This window comes from Calypte anna, chromosome 3 (assembly GCF_003957555.1).
Source record: "Calypte anna isolate BGI_N300 chromosome 3, bCalAnn1_v1.p, whole genome shotgun sequence".
Lineage (NCBI taxonomy): Eukaryota > Metazoa > Chordata > Aves > Apodiformes > Trochilidae > Calypte > Calypte anna.
This window is the reverse complement of record NC_044246.1, coordinates 101091732-101109051: the sequence shown is the minus strand read 5'-3', so window position 1 is coordinate 101109051 and position 17320 is coordinate 101091732. Positions and strand designations below refer to the sequence as shown.

Below are 17320 nucleotides of genomic sequence, written 5' to 3'. Positions count from 1 at the left end.
GTGAGTGAGCACTTAGCTATGCGACGCCGCTTGCAGCGGGGCCTTGTGGGTAAGAGAGGCCGCCTCCGCGCCGCGGGAGGAGGAGGCGAGGCAGGGCAGGGCCGGGCCGGGCCGAGCCGAGCCGGGCAGTGGGGGCGGGCACAGCGACAGCAGGAGCGCGCCGCGGGCGGCGGCCGCAGCATGGAGTAAGGGGACAGGGGCGGCCCGGAGGGGGAGCGGCGAGGCGAGGCCGGCAGCGATCGTGGCTCCTGCCTGATCAGCAAAGGAGGCGGAGGAGAGGGAGCGGGAGATAGAGCGCGACACCGCAGCGGCCGCCGCTTCCCTCTCCCCTCCTCACATTCTTCCGCCCTCGGTGGGGTGCCCGGCCGGTGCGATGGCCCTGCCGGTGGCGGAGAGCGGGCGGTGAGCCTGCGTCCGCCGAGGGACGCCCCGAGCAGGGGGAAAGGCGGGGGCACGGCGGGAAGCGCGCTCTCTCTCTCTTTCCCTCCCTCCCACCACTCCCCTCCCTCTCCCCGCGCCCGGGCGGAGCAGCGGCCGCTTCCCCGCGCCCTTCATGCCCGGGAGGCTGCAAGGCGGCCAAAGGCGGCGCCCTGCCCTCTGCTCCCGCCTCGCTGCCCAGGCGCGGCCCGCCGCGGTACCCGCCCTTCCCCTGGCCTCTGCACAGCGCTAGGCCCGAAGCCGGCCCGCCGGGCGACCCCGCTCAGTCCCCTCCTCCCCGGCATCGGGGGACGGGCTCCCGCCGCCGCTAGGCGGGCCGGAGGATGAGCCAGCAGCCGGCGGTGAAGATGTCGGCGGCTCCCCTCACGGCGGCGGCGCTGGAGTCGGCGGCGGGGATGCTCGAGGGCCGCCAGAGGAAGCTGGAATCCATGATCCGCGACCCGCGCTCCCCGGTCAACGTGGAGAGCCTGCTGGTGAGGGGGCAGCCGGGCCGCGCCGCGGGGGGAAGCGCTTGGCGGGGTAACAAAGGGAGCGCTGCCCTCGCCTCGCCTCGGGCGGGAGGGAGGGGGAAGGAAGGAAGGCAAGAAGGAAGGAAGGAAGGAAAAGGCTCTTGCGTCCTGGAGGAGCTTTCCTTGGGGAGGACGACGGCTCCTACCCTGGGGGTGGGGGAGCGGCGTCTCTCCACGCCCCCGGCCCAGCCGCCGGCGAGGGGGGCGAGGAGCTCCCGGCTCCCGGCCACCTGAGGGGAGGGCCCCGGCGGGCAGGGAGCGAACCCTCGGCCCCGGGGGCTGTTTCTGGCGGGGCCGGGCGAGTGGAGGCACTGAGCCGTGAGCCAAGAGCGAGCGCTCTCCGTTTAGGGGGAGCATATTTTGGAGAAAGTGGGAAGAGTCTCTGTAAAGATTGGAAAGATCTGACCTGGGGAGAAAAACTTTTCTTTTTTCTCCTCCTCCCTTCTTTGCCAGCATCGTTTGAACCGTTTATCGTTTGCCTCGTAATCACAGCGTGTCCACTCCCAAAGTACCTGCCTTTGTGTGCCCTCACAGGAACCCGCTACCCATCCTCTCAGTCCCCCTCTAAAACTGCGCTCTGGTAAACTTGAGGTTTGCTGTGTGGTGTGGAATAATGCAGGAAAAGGACACGCCTCAGAGAAATATAACTGGGGGGTCCTGTAGGGTCACGTTTATTTTCAACTGGGGCAAATGGATTCGTCTGTATCCTATTTCAAATAGTATTTTTCTGTGTGAGTGCATGAAATATAATTTCCTTTAGTAAAAAATCCGTGCCCTCAGGAAGGAGTGGGAAGGGAGTTATATTTCCCCGTTTAAAATATCCAAACCCTGGAAAGACAGTGAGAGGGAATCTTGATTATTATATTTTTTCTAACTGAACTTCAGGGTCTTCAAGCCTTATATTTCCAGCCCACCCCAAGATTTTCAGTGTGTCCCAGTTATGAGGAACAGAAAAAGGGGGGGGGGGGGTAATTTCCCAGTACTTCCAAGAGTTTCTTAAGGCACTTAAACCGAATCTTTTTTTTTTTCTTTTTTTTTTTTTTTTCTGCTTCCAAATGACTCAGTTCTGTTTGGCCAAAAATACAGGAACTGACTGAACAGTATGTATGCCTGTGCTGTGTGGAGAATATAGGAATTTCCTATAACATCTGAAAAATGCTCTCGAGGCTTTAGTACTGAAGTACTCCCCTCATGGATGTTCAGAGGCATCATGACACCCAGAGTCGTCAGTGAAGGGGGAGCAGGAGGCAGAGCTGCATATCTGACTGGATTCAGATAAGTTTTTGCTTAGGCCAAAGTAGAGAGCTGCCTCTGGGCTTTGCTCCCAGCATTTTCACTTTGGTATTTTGCTAGGAAAACTTTGACCTGTGGCCAAAAAAGAGCAGTTAAAAATAGTACAGTCGTTCTGAAAAATGCATCAGGTTAATGCTTAACTGCAGTAGACTTTTTCACACTTTCTGCTTTTATACTCAACAGTGTGTTTCTTTTATTCTCTTATGTTCTCTCTGTAGGATGTAGATTAGGTACACTAAAAACTGTTTATGTTTCTGAAGAAAAATTCTAATTGCAAAATTGACACTGGGCTGCTGAGCACTTGAATCTTTTTTTAGTGTTTTGTAGGCTTACAGTGTAGACCACTTCATGTCTACATGTGGTATATTTGACAAATCAATAAACCACGGGAGAGTGTTAGCTGGGTTGTAAGTACTTATTTTTTTTTATATAGTAGAGGTCATCACTTTACTCTCTGCACTCTCCCTGTAAGTATTATAAAAATTATCAGTATGTAAAATATAATGCTAATTAATCACATTTCCTAGCTTGTGCATTCTATGGATCTATGTATAAAATCATTCACTATTTCAGGTTTGCTTTTTAATAATTCTTATTTAGGAAGTTTGCAACAGATTTCCTTTAAAAGCCTCTTCTTTTGGCCCTCGGTATTGTTGCTTTACGCTATTTGGCATTGATTTTATGTTGGCATTCCGCTAGCAATCTGAGTAATAAACTACATTCAAATTGCAGAATTTACTTGTTTACCACATAGCTCACTTTCAGTGTAAAGTACATTGTAAGTGGAAATGTGTTTTCATTTAAAAGTAGACATACAGCAACAGAAACTAAAAGTCAGGGAAAACATCTTAAAAAGACTAGCTGGAATGCCACTGCTTTATCCTCCAAAAATAACATAACCAAAACTAAAAATGTGGAATGGAATTCAAAATGGAATTCATTTCCTTACACTGTAAAAAGTCATAAACAGCTGCATTTTCTGTGCATGCTTTATTTTTGGGAAGCTGTAAAAAGCAAAAAACTAACTGTTAATCTGCAACACATGAGGCAAATATGAAAGATGTGAAAAGCTGAGGTAATAAGCTGTCCTTCTGTGGGTACCAATTCCACTGCCTATCACAAGATAATTTATTGAGTAACTCTAAATGAAGATACTTTCTTTGTGTACATTCCTGACCACAGGATGGCTGACCACATCCATCTATATTTTCAGCAGGAGAATCTATGAAGGCAAATACATTGATGGATTGTTTTATTCCTATTCTCCTTTTTGGGCTCAGGAGAAGAGACCATTAGATTTTCTTATGCCTTAACACATGTCTGGTTATGACTGTGTTGAGCATAATAATTTGTGATTGGTTAAAAAATGTTCTGGAAATGACACACGGTCTTAATTCAGAGTTGTTAAGAGAACTCACAATGTAGTTTGTACTGATAGTAATGAAGACAGCATTTTTAAAAAATGCAAATCAAAATATATGGCTGGGTTATCACTATCCTTTTCCTGCTGAATTAAAAAAAATAAAAATACCATAGAGTACTTTATACTCATTAGCATGAATCAGATGCATAACCTGCACTTGGTGGGTTTCTTTTGGTTCTCTTCTGATAGAGATGAAAATGGGAGTGCTAAAATTCTGTCTACTGTCCCATAACAGTGAAGACAAAGGAAAGTGGTTTTTGCAACCTCCTTTAGACATCACTGAGTGCTCTTTTTCTCACTGAATCTTGTTGAAAGCCTGTGTTAGGTTACCTATGCTAAGATAAAGAAAACTTTTTTTATTGTCACAGCTTTCTATTAATACAGCCTCTTGCTCTTTTTGGTCATGTAACATTGCATTAGTGGTTATGAGAACTTGTTTTGTGTATTACATTTAGATTGTGCATATCACTGTAAAAATACTGTGTTATTACTATTTGCTCTTCTACCAGTTTGTGTCATCCACTAATGAAGTGACATTTTGATGTGTACTGCATGTACACATGGATGATAGCACTAAATGGTATTTGACCTTGGGTGATCTATAAGAAACCCTTCTATAAATACATTCCTACTGAATCGTTTCTGGTTGACAGCTACATTTAAGAAGAGCTTAGCAGTTCTCAAATGCATTTGTGTATTTGTTCTTTTCTGTATACACACTATTTACAGTGTTAAATCAGTTGTTTTATAGACTATTAAATACCCATTATTTAAGGGTGTTTTGGTGTTAGTTGAATGCTTAATGTGTTCTAGCACTAGAGCACATACGTCAGTGTAGGCTGTGTGAAACTAATCCAGACCTCCACTTCATTGCCATGTGTAGTTGTATCATTTCAGCACATGCTGAACTCAGCTTCAGAGTTTCATGGTGGTGACGAATAGTGCTGATAAATGTTATCATCCTCCTCCCTGCAGTTGTCTGCCTGGTCCTTTTGCTGGAGTTACAGTCAAATACAGTTGGCTAGAGAAAGGAACTGGTGTCTGCCCTTGGTCTTGTTCAATATACAAGCATTAGGATTTCAGTGTTAAGCTTAAACCTTGATGTAACGCTAGAGCTGTAAAGTGTTGAGGGTCTTCTGCTTGTTCTGCTGTGGTTGTGTCAGCCTTTGAAAGATGGAGTTCTGAAAACCTTTGATAAGGCAACATAGCAGTGAAATTGTGAGCACAGTGCTGGTCTGCACTGGGAGGGTGTTCATAGTGGACTAAGAAATGGAGGGTTGGTTAGCAGGGAATGCTTGTGTCTTGGAGTATACATGCCTTAAAACTTAAAACCTAAACGAATTTGTCATTTACTTCTTCGTTAGATAAAGTTGACAGGCAAACTGTGTATTTATACTAGTTTGAACATGAATAGATGTTCATATTAGTTGATCCTTGCCATTGTGACCATAGAATTTTACTGCTAATGAAAAGTGGATTGCAGATATAGCTGTGACTCTGATCCTTTCAGTTGGTGCATCTGTCCATAGCAATCTCATCAACTGGATAGATAGCAACTCTATACCAAGAGAGTTAACTTAGCAGATCACTAGGCTGAGCTCTGTTAATACAGGGTCTCCAGGTCATCACCTGCATCCTTTAGCAGGATTTTGGCCTTATGAGCTTTCAAAGTGTTTCATGTTGTCTCATTTTCCTGAATTTATTACCATATGATTTTGAATCAGTAAGAACAATATGCTGTGTTAATTTGAGCCAGCACACACAGGGAAGAGCTAGAAATATTGTAGTTAGCAGATCTGATCTGAAATTCCTTGTCCAGTAAGTAATCAAAAGGCCAAATGATTCTCTGTTCTTCTTGGAGAAATAATTATTTTCTTGTTTGTTACAGTTCTTGTGCTGTTAATTTCTCTCACCTTCTGATTCTTTCTATAATTTTTCTATTTTTTTATCTATAATTCCAGAACATGTATTGCAGGGTTGAAAAAGATGAGCTTTAAAGAAACAAAATTGTCTTTTGTTCATTGTTGCCATGTGGTGGATTTATATATAGTAATGTTGTTAACTAGAAAGGACAGTTCTATTTTCTGACAGTTTTACATGCTCTTATATTCTGTTTTATTCCACACTAGGATTAAAGCATTTCTCTTTTAGTTTAAGGAAGGAAAAAAGCCAGTTTGTTCAGCTTCATTACTTTCACTGCCACAGGAGATGTGTGTGAATTATGTGTGTGCATTCACTCTCAGTATTTCACCGGTGTTGATCAGTTTGCAGAGTAGGCCATTAGTATCATTTAGCTGTTCAGTCTGTAACAACCTAAGGGAAAAAAAAAAAAAAAAAAAAGACAGCCGTGCTGTTGAATTAGCACAGTTCTCTCCTGCTTTATTTGTCATGGAATGAAAATTCAGGAGGTCTTCACTTTTCCAAATGTTAGTAGCCCGTCAGCTGGGGAGTGTGTGCAATTGATCATGAAACTCTTTTATAAATGAACAATTTCAGTTTTCAACCAGCAGCTGAGCAGTGCCAAATCATTTGGCTCTTTGTCTAGTAATGCAGTCCTTAACAAAGCTACCTAATTTAGAAAGAAAAAATATGCTACCACAGTAGCCAATCTCTGTAGCTATCAATTGATGAGATCTTGCCAGTGTTTGATCCACAAAATTTGACTGGAATTGTATCAGTGCCACAGAGAAACTGAGTTTGGACTTTAAAGATGGAAATGATTGAAACTTGGTAGTAGTGTTTTCAATAATTAAATACTTTATTTATTGTTTTAAATACATGTTTTTATAATCTATTGGGATAGCTTTTTTTGAGGGGGAGGGGGCTACATTGTGTCCGAGATAGTTCTAGACTGTTATACTGAAGAGCACCAAATGTTTCTGGTAACAAATTTATTTAAAAATGCATTTCTCTTGGTACATCCCGTTGGTTAAGAACAAGAATACAATGTTTATATTGGCGGTCTTTGCAAGTAATAAACTTATTTGAATGAGTCTTTCACTATGTAAACAGAACACTGAATGTAGTAGTACTTAGTTCTCAAGCCATACCTGCTGTGCATGAAGCTTTTGTACAGTAGTGAAATGTCAGAACACTCGTTGTGTTGCCAGCAGCAGGGCATCTTCACAGCCAGTGACAGTAAGCAGGTGGTGTTTCACTTCCATCCTTATTTTGAAACATTCTAGTAAATACCTGCTGGCAAGACCATATACTTATCTAAATACATATACATAGCTAAAGGACCATGTACTTTAGATGGCCACCCCATAACGTGCAGAGACTCTATAGTTGGAATATTGTGATTCTGTGGATTTTTGAATTTTGTCCAGATTTCACTAGGCTAGATAGTCCCAATCTGTAGCAGCTGCTTATGTGATGTGGATGTAGTAATCTGCTATAGCTACTGGTAGAAGGGCCTTGTGCTTTGGTTGGTTTTTTTTTTTTTTTCATTCTTCTTTAAAATTCCATGGAGTTTACTTGTTTTGTTTCACATAAAGGGATGAATGGAAATTTCTTCTTCAACATGTGAAATATTCCTGTGGCTCAGTCTCTACTTCTGATTGTTGCAGGATCTGGAAGGTGACAGACATGAGCAGAAAAACAGTCTGGGTGCCACATACAATCTGGTTTTTCATTTTGCCTCTCTATTTATTTATTTAATATAGAGCGACTCACCTAAATAAAATCTTTTGCAGATAGTCACCAGTCACATATATTGTGTTTTCTGTGTGCCCAGGTGGAGACTCCAGGGTTTTGATGTTAGTGTGCAGCATTGCTTCTGTAATGCTGTAGTCAGCATTAATTTTTGTTATTAGGACAGTGTGGTTCACTTGGTACAGGCAGAGGGATAGACAAAAGGATGGTCTGCAGGAAGGTCTGAGCCCTAGTCTAATTCTGACAGTGCCTGTCATCAGACAAATCTTTGTTTCCAGCTATAGGAAGTAGAGATGGTGGATGATGATTTTTTTTTTTTTAAATCAAAAAACTTTTACCAGAGAATAATTTAATATTTAGCATGAAGTATGAACTTACATTTTATAAAAAAAGGGGATCATGAGGAAACAGTGTCAGTGTGTGATTCTGAGCCTTGAGGATACAGAAAACTGCTTTATTGACTGTTCTAAATCATAGGTACTGATTTTAGTAGTCTGGATTTAAAGTACAGAATAACAGAATCCTTCATAAAAGGATAAAGTTTGGGTGACTCATGCAAACACAAGGATTTTTTTTATACTTCGGGAGGAAATGAAAAGGAGATCATATACAGACATGAGAGAGGGTTTGAACCACAATGAAAGAAGAAAAGCTAATCTTTACCAAATACTTTTTATTTTTGTTTTTTTCTTTTTAATCTCAAAACAAGTAATGCTGGCTGTTACTATTAATGAATAAATAACTAGAACAAAAAATGTTGGAGTTCCACACTTGCAGATGGTATTTAAAGTTTAACTTAAATGTTGATTACTATTTAAAGGCTGTAAAGCATCACTGTTCCTTGTCCATATCTGTCACTGCTGTTACAGGTAGTTGTCCAAAGTCTGTAGCTTAGTTGTTGATTAAATCTTAGACATTGCTCTCTCAATAGTGTAGATTTACCTTTGTATCATTTAGATACAGAGAAATACCCTTGGGCGTTCCTTGGAAATTACTTTTTATTGAATGAGCTGTGAATTTGCAAGACTTAATCTACTCATACTTGTTTCTACTGTACTTGGTTGACCCTCTATATTTTTCTTTTGTTTAAAATGAAGAGCCTTGCATCAGTAAAGTCCCTGTGGTTTGTGTGTACATATGTACATATCTTCACAAGTACACATGTACTTCTGCTTCTTTTGAGCATAAGAGGTTGTTCTCTAAAAACTCGTAATAACACGGCTTTTAGTTGAGGGCTATACAATCATTTGACTTGCCTGTACTATGAAAATGTTTGGTTTCATATGGAAACTAGTTTTAAACTGGTTTTCCCTGTGGTTTCTGAAACTGGTTTGTTCTGGTCTCCATTTTCAGTTTAGCACTGATTATGTTGAGTTCAAGATTAGGGAGACAAGCCTTGTCGTTTGTTGCATGCATAGGGCATGGGGTCTTATTTGTAAATGACTTTTTTGCACCATCAGGTATACAGGGAAGTGTATGTTGTGGTAGAACTGTAGTATGTGCAGCTGAAGTTATTTGGAACAAGCCATAGTAAATAGGTGTTACAGGGTTACTTAATATTGTTTCCAGCCCTTCTTGCACAATTTCATGACCATGCTTGACCACTGAATGCTTTTTTGGTGAAATTTTTAAATATTTGTGATGGAACAGCTGTGATGTTTCTCACCTTAGGAATAGAATTATGCCCTGTAATATTGCAAGAAAATGTTGAAGAGCAGGAAATAATACCATATTGGAAATTGTTGATTTAGTGAATAATGAAAACACTTCTAATGCCATCTGTATATACACATGATCTGTTTGTATTAATGAACACTTCAGGACCTCTTCCTCTAACAGTGGAAGTCAGACCACTTAGGCAATAAGCCATAATTTTTATTTCTTGGCCTGTTCAATTTAATGACCTCCTTAGGCTGCAAAAGCTTGGAGTATACTCCTTCTTCTCTCCCCCCACCCCCCCTTTTTTTTTTTTATTTTGTGTGAAAAGTGACTGAAAACAACTAATTGAATTATTAATATGGCAAGGAGATATTGACAATTTATTATTGTATTGCAGCTACAGCTATTGATGTAGATATTTTCTGTGTTTAATTTTTCTCTCTGAATACAGTTACTAATTTTGTTAAACTTGAGAGTTTTACTCTGGTATTCTAAGATAGAAATCAGATAGGTAAAACTAAAAATAACTCCTTTTTTTCCAAGATAAAGTATTTGTATTACTAAACTGCAAAGTTTTGTAAATTTGTAAAGCAATATTTTAAGTTTGAATTAGAACATAGCACTGTGAGATATGACTCACGTCATCTATTTTAATAGCTGCTCTGCAGAAATTGCCTCTGAAGAGAGGCAATTTAAGTGTCAAAGTAAAGTATTTCAGTGCTCTTCATTTTTTTAGAAGGAATACCAGTTTTTTTTCTCACATATGCCCTGCAGTGTTCCTCAAGTGCCAGAAATCCCAACTGTCCTCTCTCTACCTGTGAAAACATCTTTGCCAAATGTTGGTGTATTAAATATATTTAAATATATTTATGAGGGAAAATGCTCTCGATATTTTTCAGATTAGATGTAAATTAGTGGTTTCAGTATACTTGCAATCCAAGTACTTTTTTATTTAATCAAACCCAAGCAAGGTACAATGAAGTTATTTCTGCTTATCAACATGTTATATCAAATAGATAGTGAATGTGCAGGGGGAGATGGTATTACGTGTAAGCCCTTTTGACTTTTTGTGGTATGAAGAAAGCAAGATTGAAGAAAAATGTCCTATATGCATTTTACTCAAAGGTAAACCATTTTAGTTATTTTGATTTCAGGCTTGATTTCTAAAGTGTAGCTACCAGTAGGGGCTACCATGTGATCAGATTCACAAATTAATTGTTCTTGGGTTTATATATGTATACACTTTAAAATACAGCTTTTGGAAGTGCAGAATTAATGTTGTTTTTACTGCCATCATGTCTTGATTTATTTTGTAATGTTTGAAATCCTAACCACTGTTGGGTTAATTGTCCTCTGAAATGGAAGAGAGGGGGCAGGAAACAAACATTTTGGTGCTATAATATGGTAGGGTCACTGATGCTGAAGCTAGATACAGATCTCGAGAGGATCATAACATTTATTTTTTTCCTTTGGTTTGTTTGCCTGCCGAAGTCGTTGTATCTATAGCAGTAACCAGACAGTGTCAGGGTCCTGCGGTGCTCTGGCTGGCATTGGATTGCCTTGTCCCTGCTGTTGGGTTCTTAGCCTGTGTGTGGTTACAGCCTGGGGAATGATGGTCTCACACGGGGGCTCAGGTGCTGCTGTTGTTTCACTGGCTGCTACAGATGTGGTCTTGGAAACCATTGGTCATGCTGAGAGCTGTCAAGATTAGTTTTAGGCATAAATTGCTGATTTTGCTGCTGGTTTTGACTTAATTGCTGGATTATAGACACAGTTTGAAAGAGCAGGCTAAGATACATAGTGGTGAAATTCAGTCCTACCATTCTTTCAGTAGAGCAAGAGGTAATAGTTTAGAAACAAGATGTCTTTTCATCTAAAATAATGTATCTCCAGTTATCTGGTCTTACTTCTATATTCACTTTCTGAAAATGCTGGTCTGTGAGTGAATGGATGAAACCATATTCCATAATAAATGTTTTGTATGTTTGAACTCTATTGGACAGTGAGGTGAGTGTAGCTAGTTGTATGCAGATTTTTCATAAAGAAGGTAAGAAACTACAAGAAACCTGAGTCAGGGTCACAAAATTGTCTGGAATGGCCTGAAACATTAGGGTCACCTAAATCATGTATGGTGAAGCTGTCAGTTTTTTGTTGATGTATAAGGACTTTGTTTCCCCGGATTGAAATGCTGGTTTAGTAAACAGACAGTAATAGTCTGTGCTTTCTGTAGGGTAATGCAGCACTGGTGCCTTACCTGTTTCTAGTTAGATCATGGATCTGTGCTCCATACTTTTATGTGTGTATATAATATATATATATGTATGTATGAATATATAAGTACATATACACACACATGATATGTGCTGGAATAATCATACAAGAGACCTATGTAAATTTTCTTAACCCCCAACATTTAGCCAAGTACATGGACTTTTTCTGACCCTAATGGTCTTGATGCATGGGAGTTTTTTCTTCAAATGTAAAAGATTTGATTCTTCATGGAAGCAACTGCTTCAGCTGGCTCTTGAGGGAATTGATCTGCTCAGGTCTAATGGAGAGGCAAGGTACCACAATTGTTTGTTGCCAAAGCTTAAGGAAGTTTTAGGAAACATCATGATACTATCTATGGGAAACTATATTCCACTTAGGGAACCATGATGAACTTGAAATCTGTTTTCTGTTTTGCTTTGTTTTCCCAAGTAACTTGGGGTATTCACTTAGCCCTGAATTTCTTGCCATATTTGTGTTTCATGTCATTTTTTTTATTCTTTTTATTCCAAAGACAAGTTTACACAGGTTAAACTGATCATGTTGGAATAAATGCAGGCAAAATAACGTGGAAAAGTTTGTTTCCTTTTTGAAATTTCTTTTAGCTACCATAATTTCAGCTGATATTTTTAATATCAGTATGTAAAAAAATTCTCATAGAAGTGTAATGCAGCTGTCTTGTCAAAGGCAAGCAGGCATCATATCTTCTGTTAGATGACATGGTGAAGAAGAAAAGAAAGATTTTATACTTGGTTTAAGTTTTGTGGTGCCCAGGAGTCTTTCCTTATAATAGTTTTATCTTGACAAGGCTGTGAAGTAGTCTTACAATTCTGAAGATAGGAGCTATTTAATTGTCAGGTTGAGACCAAAGTTCCTGAGGATGTGGGTTCCTTTGTGAAGATCTCTATCAGCTGTAGACAAAGACTTGAGAATGTTTTTCTGGCTCTCCAGATAAGCTCTGTCGTCACCCATTTACCATCAGTGAGTAGTTGGGGGAGTAGGTAAACCTTACAGTGTTTTAGGGTGCACTGTCAGTTCTGAATGACTTGGAGAAGCAGAAAGATGAGATATTGCAGACATGAATTTAATAAATAGAGGAGTATGATCTTTGCATCAGACAATTCCGGTCTGCATTGTGTTAATCTGTAATGTTCTGAATGAAGGAGCATACAACAAAGAGGGTTACCATTTTATTTTTCAGAAGGTGGGCACAGCGGAGGACAGACATGCATTACCAGTGGTGTATATGGGCAGTAATTATTATTAATGGAGCCAATTTGGCTTTTCTGCCCTAGTAGCACATTTAGAAGAGGAATAGAAATGATGGTCTTGATAATTGAAATTAGGTTTTCTGGTTTATTCTCTAATAGCCCAGATTTTATTTATTTATTTTTCTTAAGGGCTTCAGTCCTTGAGGATACTCAGAATCAAATTTATATATATTTAAAAAAAATACACTTTATCTTGCAAGAGTCTGTAAATGAACCCATAAACTTGTGCACTACTGGAGGGAGACACCACGCAGCCTTTAATATTAGAAAAATAAATGTTTTGAAATCAGAAGAAGGTAAGAGACTCTTTCTCTTGTGTCTTCTTCACTTAGCTACATGGGTCTGTTTAAAAACACAGGGTTGACAAAGTTCCATAAATAATTTCACTATCAGTTAAAGAAGGAGCTCCACCTGCTTCCACGGGGTACCACCTTGTTAATGACACAAATGATTGTGCTGTTGTGTTGTGAATTCATTTTCCCAGCTAAGTCTGGCAGATCTGTGGAACACAGTGGTAACTACCACTATGATATTAAAAAAACCCCAACAACCTGCAATCCTAAACCTGTCCAAAACAAACTAAAAAACCCACTCTATCTTCTTTCCTCAAAGAACCAGGTTTCAAGTTAGTGGTGTGTTTAGGAATAAAAGTACACAGCCTACTTTTTCTGAGTTTGAGCCATCAGCTCTGTGTCCTTCCACAAAGTCAGTAATGAAACTTTGAAGGGAGTGTGGGGACATGACCCAGAGCACCATTCCTGCTGTGCAAATATTACAGCTACTTAAAAAAAAATGCAGAGAACTCCATTGCAGCTAGAAGCTGCTCATATAAACCCAGAAGAGAATCAGAGTGAAGTTTTGCTGTCACATTCAGACCTCTGTAAGAAACTAATGGGGTAATAGCACACCATCTTACATGTACATCTTAAAATTTACTATGTACAGACAAAATTGTAGAAACTGGAAAGGTGTTTGTTTTAAAAATAAACTAATAAAAGGCAAATTCTTATTGGCATTTGTCTACATTTGAATTCAGGTAACTTTAACCTATTTTATTTTTTTCGTATTGTAGTCTGTTACTGTAATCTGGGATTTCTTCTCCCCTCTGTTTTAGGAAAAAATATGACTGTGTCTGTAAACAGTCTTGTTTTAAAGATGAATACTGGCTTATATTTTCTTCTGAAAATTACTGAATCTGTCAGCATACAAGATGCCAAAATGACTAATTTGAGGTCTCAGCTGCCAGTGCTTATTTGGAAGTTGTCAGTGCCATGTTACTGTTGCTCCATCTCTAATACATATGTTACATTACGCTGGCCCAAAGCAAACAGATTATCAGTGCAGTCTCCTTTGATACCTGACTGGACCAAATTATAGAAAGACTGCTTTAACTTTGCACTTACACAGTGTTTTCTGTTTTCATGCTCTCATATCAGGGCAACAACATCAACTACATCAGTAGTGTTGTTCAAGTCTGGATTGTTTCATTTAAAGAAGAAGAGAGGTTACTTCTAGGTTGTTAATGTTTATTTCAGATAAAGCTATTCTCAAGGTTCCATAGAAAATAAGCTTTTAATTTCACAGTTGATAAAAGACAAGAAATTATTAAAGAAATATCTCAGAATCACAGAAGGGTTTGGCTTGAAAGGACCTTTAAAATAATGTAGCCAACCCCCCCCTCCATGAGCAGGGATATTGTCCACTAGGCGAGGTTGCTCAAATCCCCATCCAGGTTGGCACTGAACACTTCCAGAAAGGAGGCATCCACAGCTTCACTGGGAAACCTGTGCCAGTGTCTCACCACCCTCACTGTGAAAAATTTCTCCTTATGTCCAATCTAAATCTATCCTCTTTCAGTTTGAAATCATTATCCCTCATCCTCTCACTACACGTGCAGATAAAAATTCTCACTCATTCTTATAAGTCCCCTCCAGGTACTGGAAGGTTCTGTAAGGTCTCCCTGGGGCCTTCTCCTGGCTGAACAACCCCATCTCTCAGCCTTCACACGAGAGGTGCTCCAACCCTCTGATCATCTTCATGGCTCCTTTGGACCCTCTTCAAGAGTTCCACGCCTTCCCTGTGCTGCTGAGGACTCCAGAGCTGGGTGCTCTCCATGTGGGGTCCCACAAGAGCTGAGTAGAGTGGGAGAGTCACCTCCCTTGTCCTGCTGGCCACAATTCTTCTGATGTATCCCAGGATATACTTGGCTTTCTAGGCTGTGAGCTCACATTGCCAGATCATGTCCAGCTTTTCATCCACAAGTATCCTCAAGGCTGCTCTTAGTCCCTTCATATCCCAGCCCATATTAATACCCGAGTTGCCCCAATCCAGATGCAGGAACTTGCACTTGACTTTTTTGAACTTCACAAGTTTTTTGTGAAGGAATAGAATCATAGAGTGGCCTTCCTGCCATGGGAAGGGGCACCTACCACTAAATCAGGTTGCTCAAAGCCCCATAAATAGGCCACTAGTTTACTGGAGTTACAATTGGAATTAATGTTCTTGATTCTTTGTCTGAAAATTTTACAAAGCTATATCAAATATGCTCTGTGGAGGGAATAGCACTTCAGTGTCATCACAGTCAGTTTTGTGTTCACTTTGTTTCCTACTTGTAGTCTGATATTAAGCTGTTCAGAGCCCTGTTTTGGTTACAAACCAGATTGAGTGTGGTACAAAAATATTTTTCTACTATTACAGCACAGGAACTGTGACTGGATCTCTTTCTGTAGATACCAGATCTCCTGGTCAGACATGCAGAAGGAAATGTTTTTTCAGAGCACTGTGTTCCTGGGGGATGTTATTTTTCATAAAAACTTCTTTTTGACAATACTAATGTGAAAAAAACACATACAGAAAATAAAAAAAATCTGTATTCCTATACTGTGCAGATGTTTCCAAAATATGAATTTTATCATCTATTCACGAAAAAGGTGAAAGGTGTTTCTGTGGCACAGTGGGGAGTGTCTTGGGTTATTTGTATGCTCTCTCATATCTTTTTTTTTTTTTATAAATTTGTTTCTCCAAGATAAACATACCAGATAGCTAGGCAAGGGCTTTTAATTATTTTTTTTTTAACTTTTACAAAATCATGGAAGTGAAATAGATCTTAGATGGATTCTTCAAAGTCTTTTAAACAACACTTTTCAGAGGGAGTGTGTTTTTCAGAAATATTATTAGGGTGGAGTTTTACAGGTGCTTGTGTTTAGTTTAAAGCATTTAAACTACTTATGGGCCCTGAATCATACATAAGATCGTTTTAGTCCAGAGGACTGTGGGTTTGGTGATTTTTGTCAGTGACTGTATATTGGTTTTGGTCATCTCTTTGACATTTAAGATACTTATTTGTACCCACTTCCTTTTAATCTTTCTTCTCGTCTCAGGGCAACATGGAGCCATTTTGACTGAGACTAACATGAAGTCTATTTCCTAATAAGAATGTTTTGTTTGAACGGATTCTTTGCATTTTTAACTTAATGTTTCAATGCGTGTTTTGTTGGCATGTAGTTCTGTGAGCTCAGTCATTACTCCTTCAAAGCCAAACAGTTTACTTTACATGAAGTTTAGTAATACGTCCAGTAATTTAGTAATGCATTCAACTTATTTCCATGGAATACGACTATTTCTTTCTCAGGTATGTTGTTATGTTTTTGGAGTGAGTTTTGTTTGCTATATAGAGAAATAATTGGAGGAAGTAAAAAGAGCAGACATCCCAGACCCAGTGATGATGATAATTTTTTAAAATCTTTTTTCCATCCTTCACATGTTTTGTTCTGTTGCTGTAACACCCAGGTGATTTTTGAATTGGATTGTGGCTGGAATGCTTGAATCTGTGACACTAATGAAATGAAAAGAATTAAAGTTACTGATTAACCACCAAATCTTTGAATATGCAAAGGTTGATAGAACCTTTTTTATTATTTTTCTTAGAAGACTTTATTTTAAAGAACTGAACGTTTTCCATGGTGCTGTCAGCTTTTCTTTGAGGTTCTTGGTAGGATCTAGAGTCTGTCTTGTTATGCATACATACATTTGTACCAGGAACTTAGTATTTCTTTATATTACTGAAAGTGAATTTTGGCAAGAGATTTGTTTCATGTATATGTTGAGTAGTTACAAAAATGTGTTATTCTTCATATGTTCTGTGGCTACTTAAATAATTGTTAATTTTCTGAGTTACTCATCCACTTTGACATATATAAAAAAATGTGTAACACTGGAAATAACAAGGAATATTTTTTTATCTCTTTAGTGAGGAAATACACACATTAGCTGTGTTTTCTTTCCTTTTTGCTTTTCAGTAAGTTTGATCAGCTGATACTGGCTGATATGTTCTGTCTTGTTCCTCTCATTTTGCTATTCATTTAATGAAAATTACTTCGCTCATTTTAGTGAGACCTGTACTACCTTAATTAGGCTAGTCTTTGGAATCCAATTTCAACCCAAACTATCAAATAATAACCAGTTATTACCTCTTTTTGTCCCTCTTCTCTCCATATATACAGGCCATGTTTAAAGAATAAATATTTTTTTTAAATCCTCAGATAAATTGTAGTATTTCCTAACTATTTAATTTATAAGCAGCTGTGATAACTGATAACCTCTTAGTTGTATATAGGAGAAACTTTCTGCAACAAACTTCAAGCGTTGCTGACAGAGCACACTTCAATGTCACAAAATGCATTTTAAAATGAGCTTGACATAAGTGAAGAAAACTGATCTGTCTCACCCATGCAGGGCTGGCTGCTCTCAGACCTCCTGCAAGCTCTCTTTAGACTTTGAGAATTATGTTTTATTTTCTGTAAGCT

At 39.5% G+C, this 17320-nt stretch overlaps 1 protein-coding gene across 5 annotated transcripts in view; it reads left to right on the top strand.

Annotated features, from left to right (window-relative positions):
- Positions 1 to 185: 185 nt before the first annotated feature.
- The window catches only part of ROCK2 (Rho associated coiled-coil containing protein kinase 2), a 96330-nt gene continuing 79195 nt past the window's right edge, over positions 186 to 17320 (top strand). For all 5 annotated transcript variants that reach the window (XM_030446896.1, XM_030446892.1, XM_030446891.1 and 2 more), the window contains exon 1: positions 186 to 911. In XM_030446896.1, coding sequence (XP_030302756.1) covers positions 762 to 911 — 150 coding nt within the window. In that variant the 5' untranslated portion in view covers positions 186 to 761. The remainder of the gene's footprint in view (positions 912 to 17320) is intronic.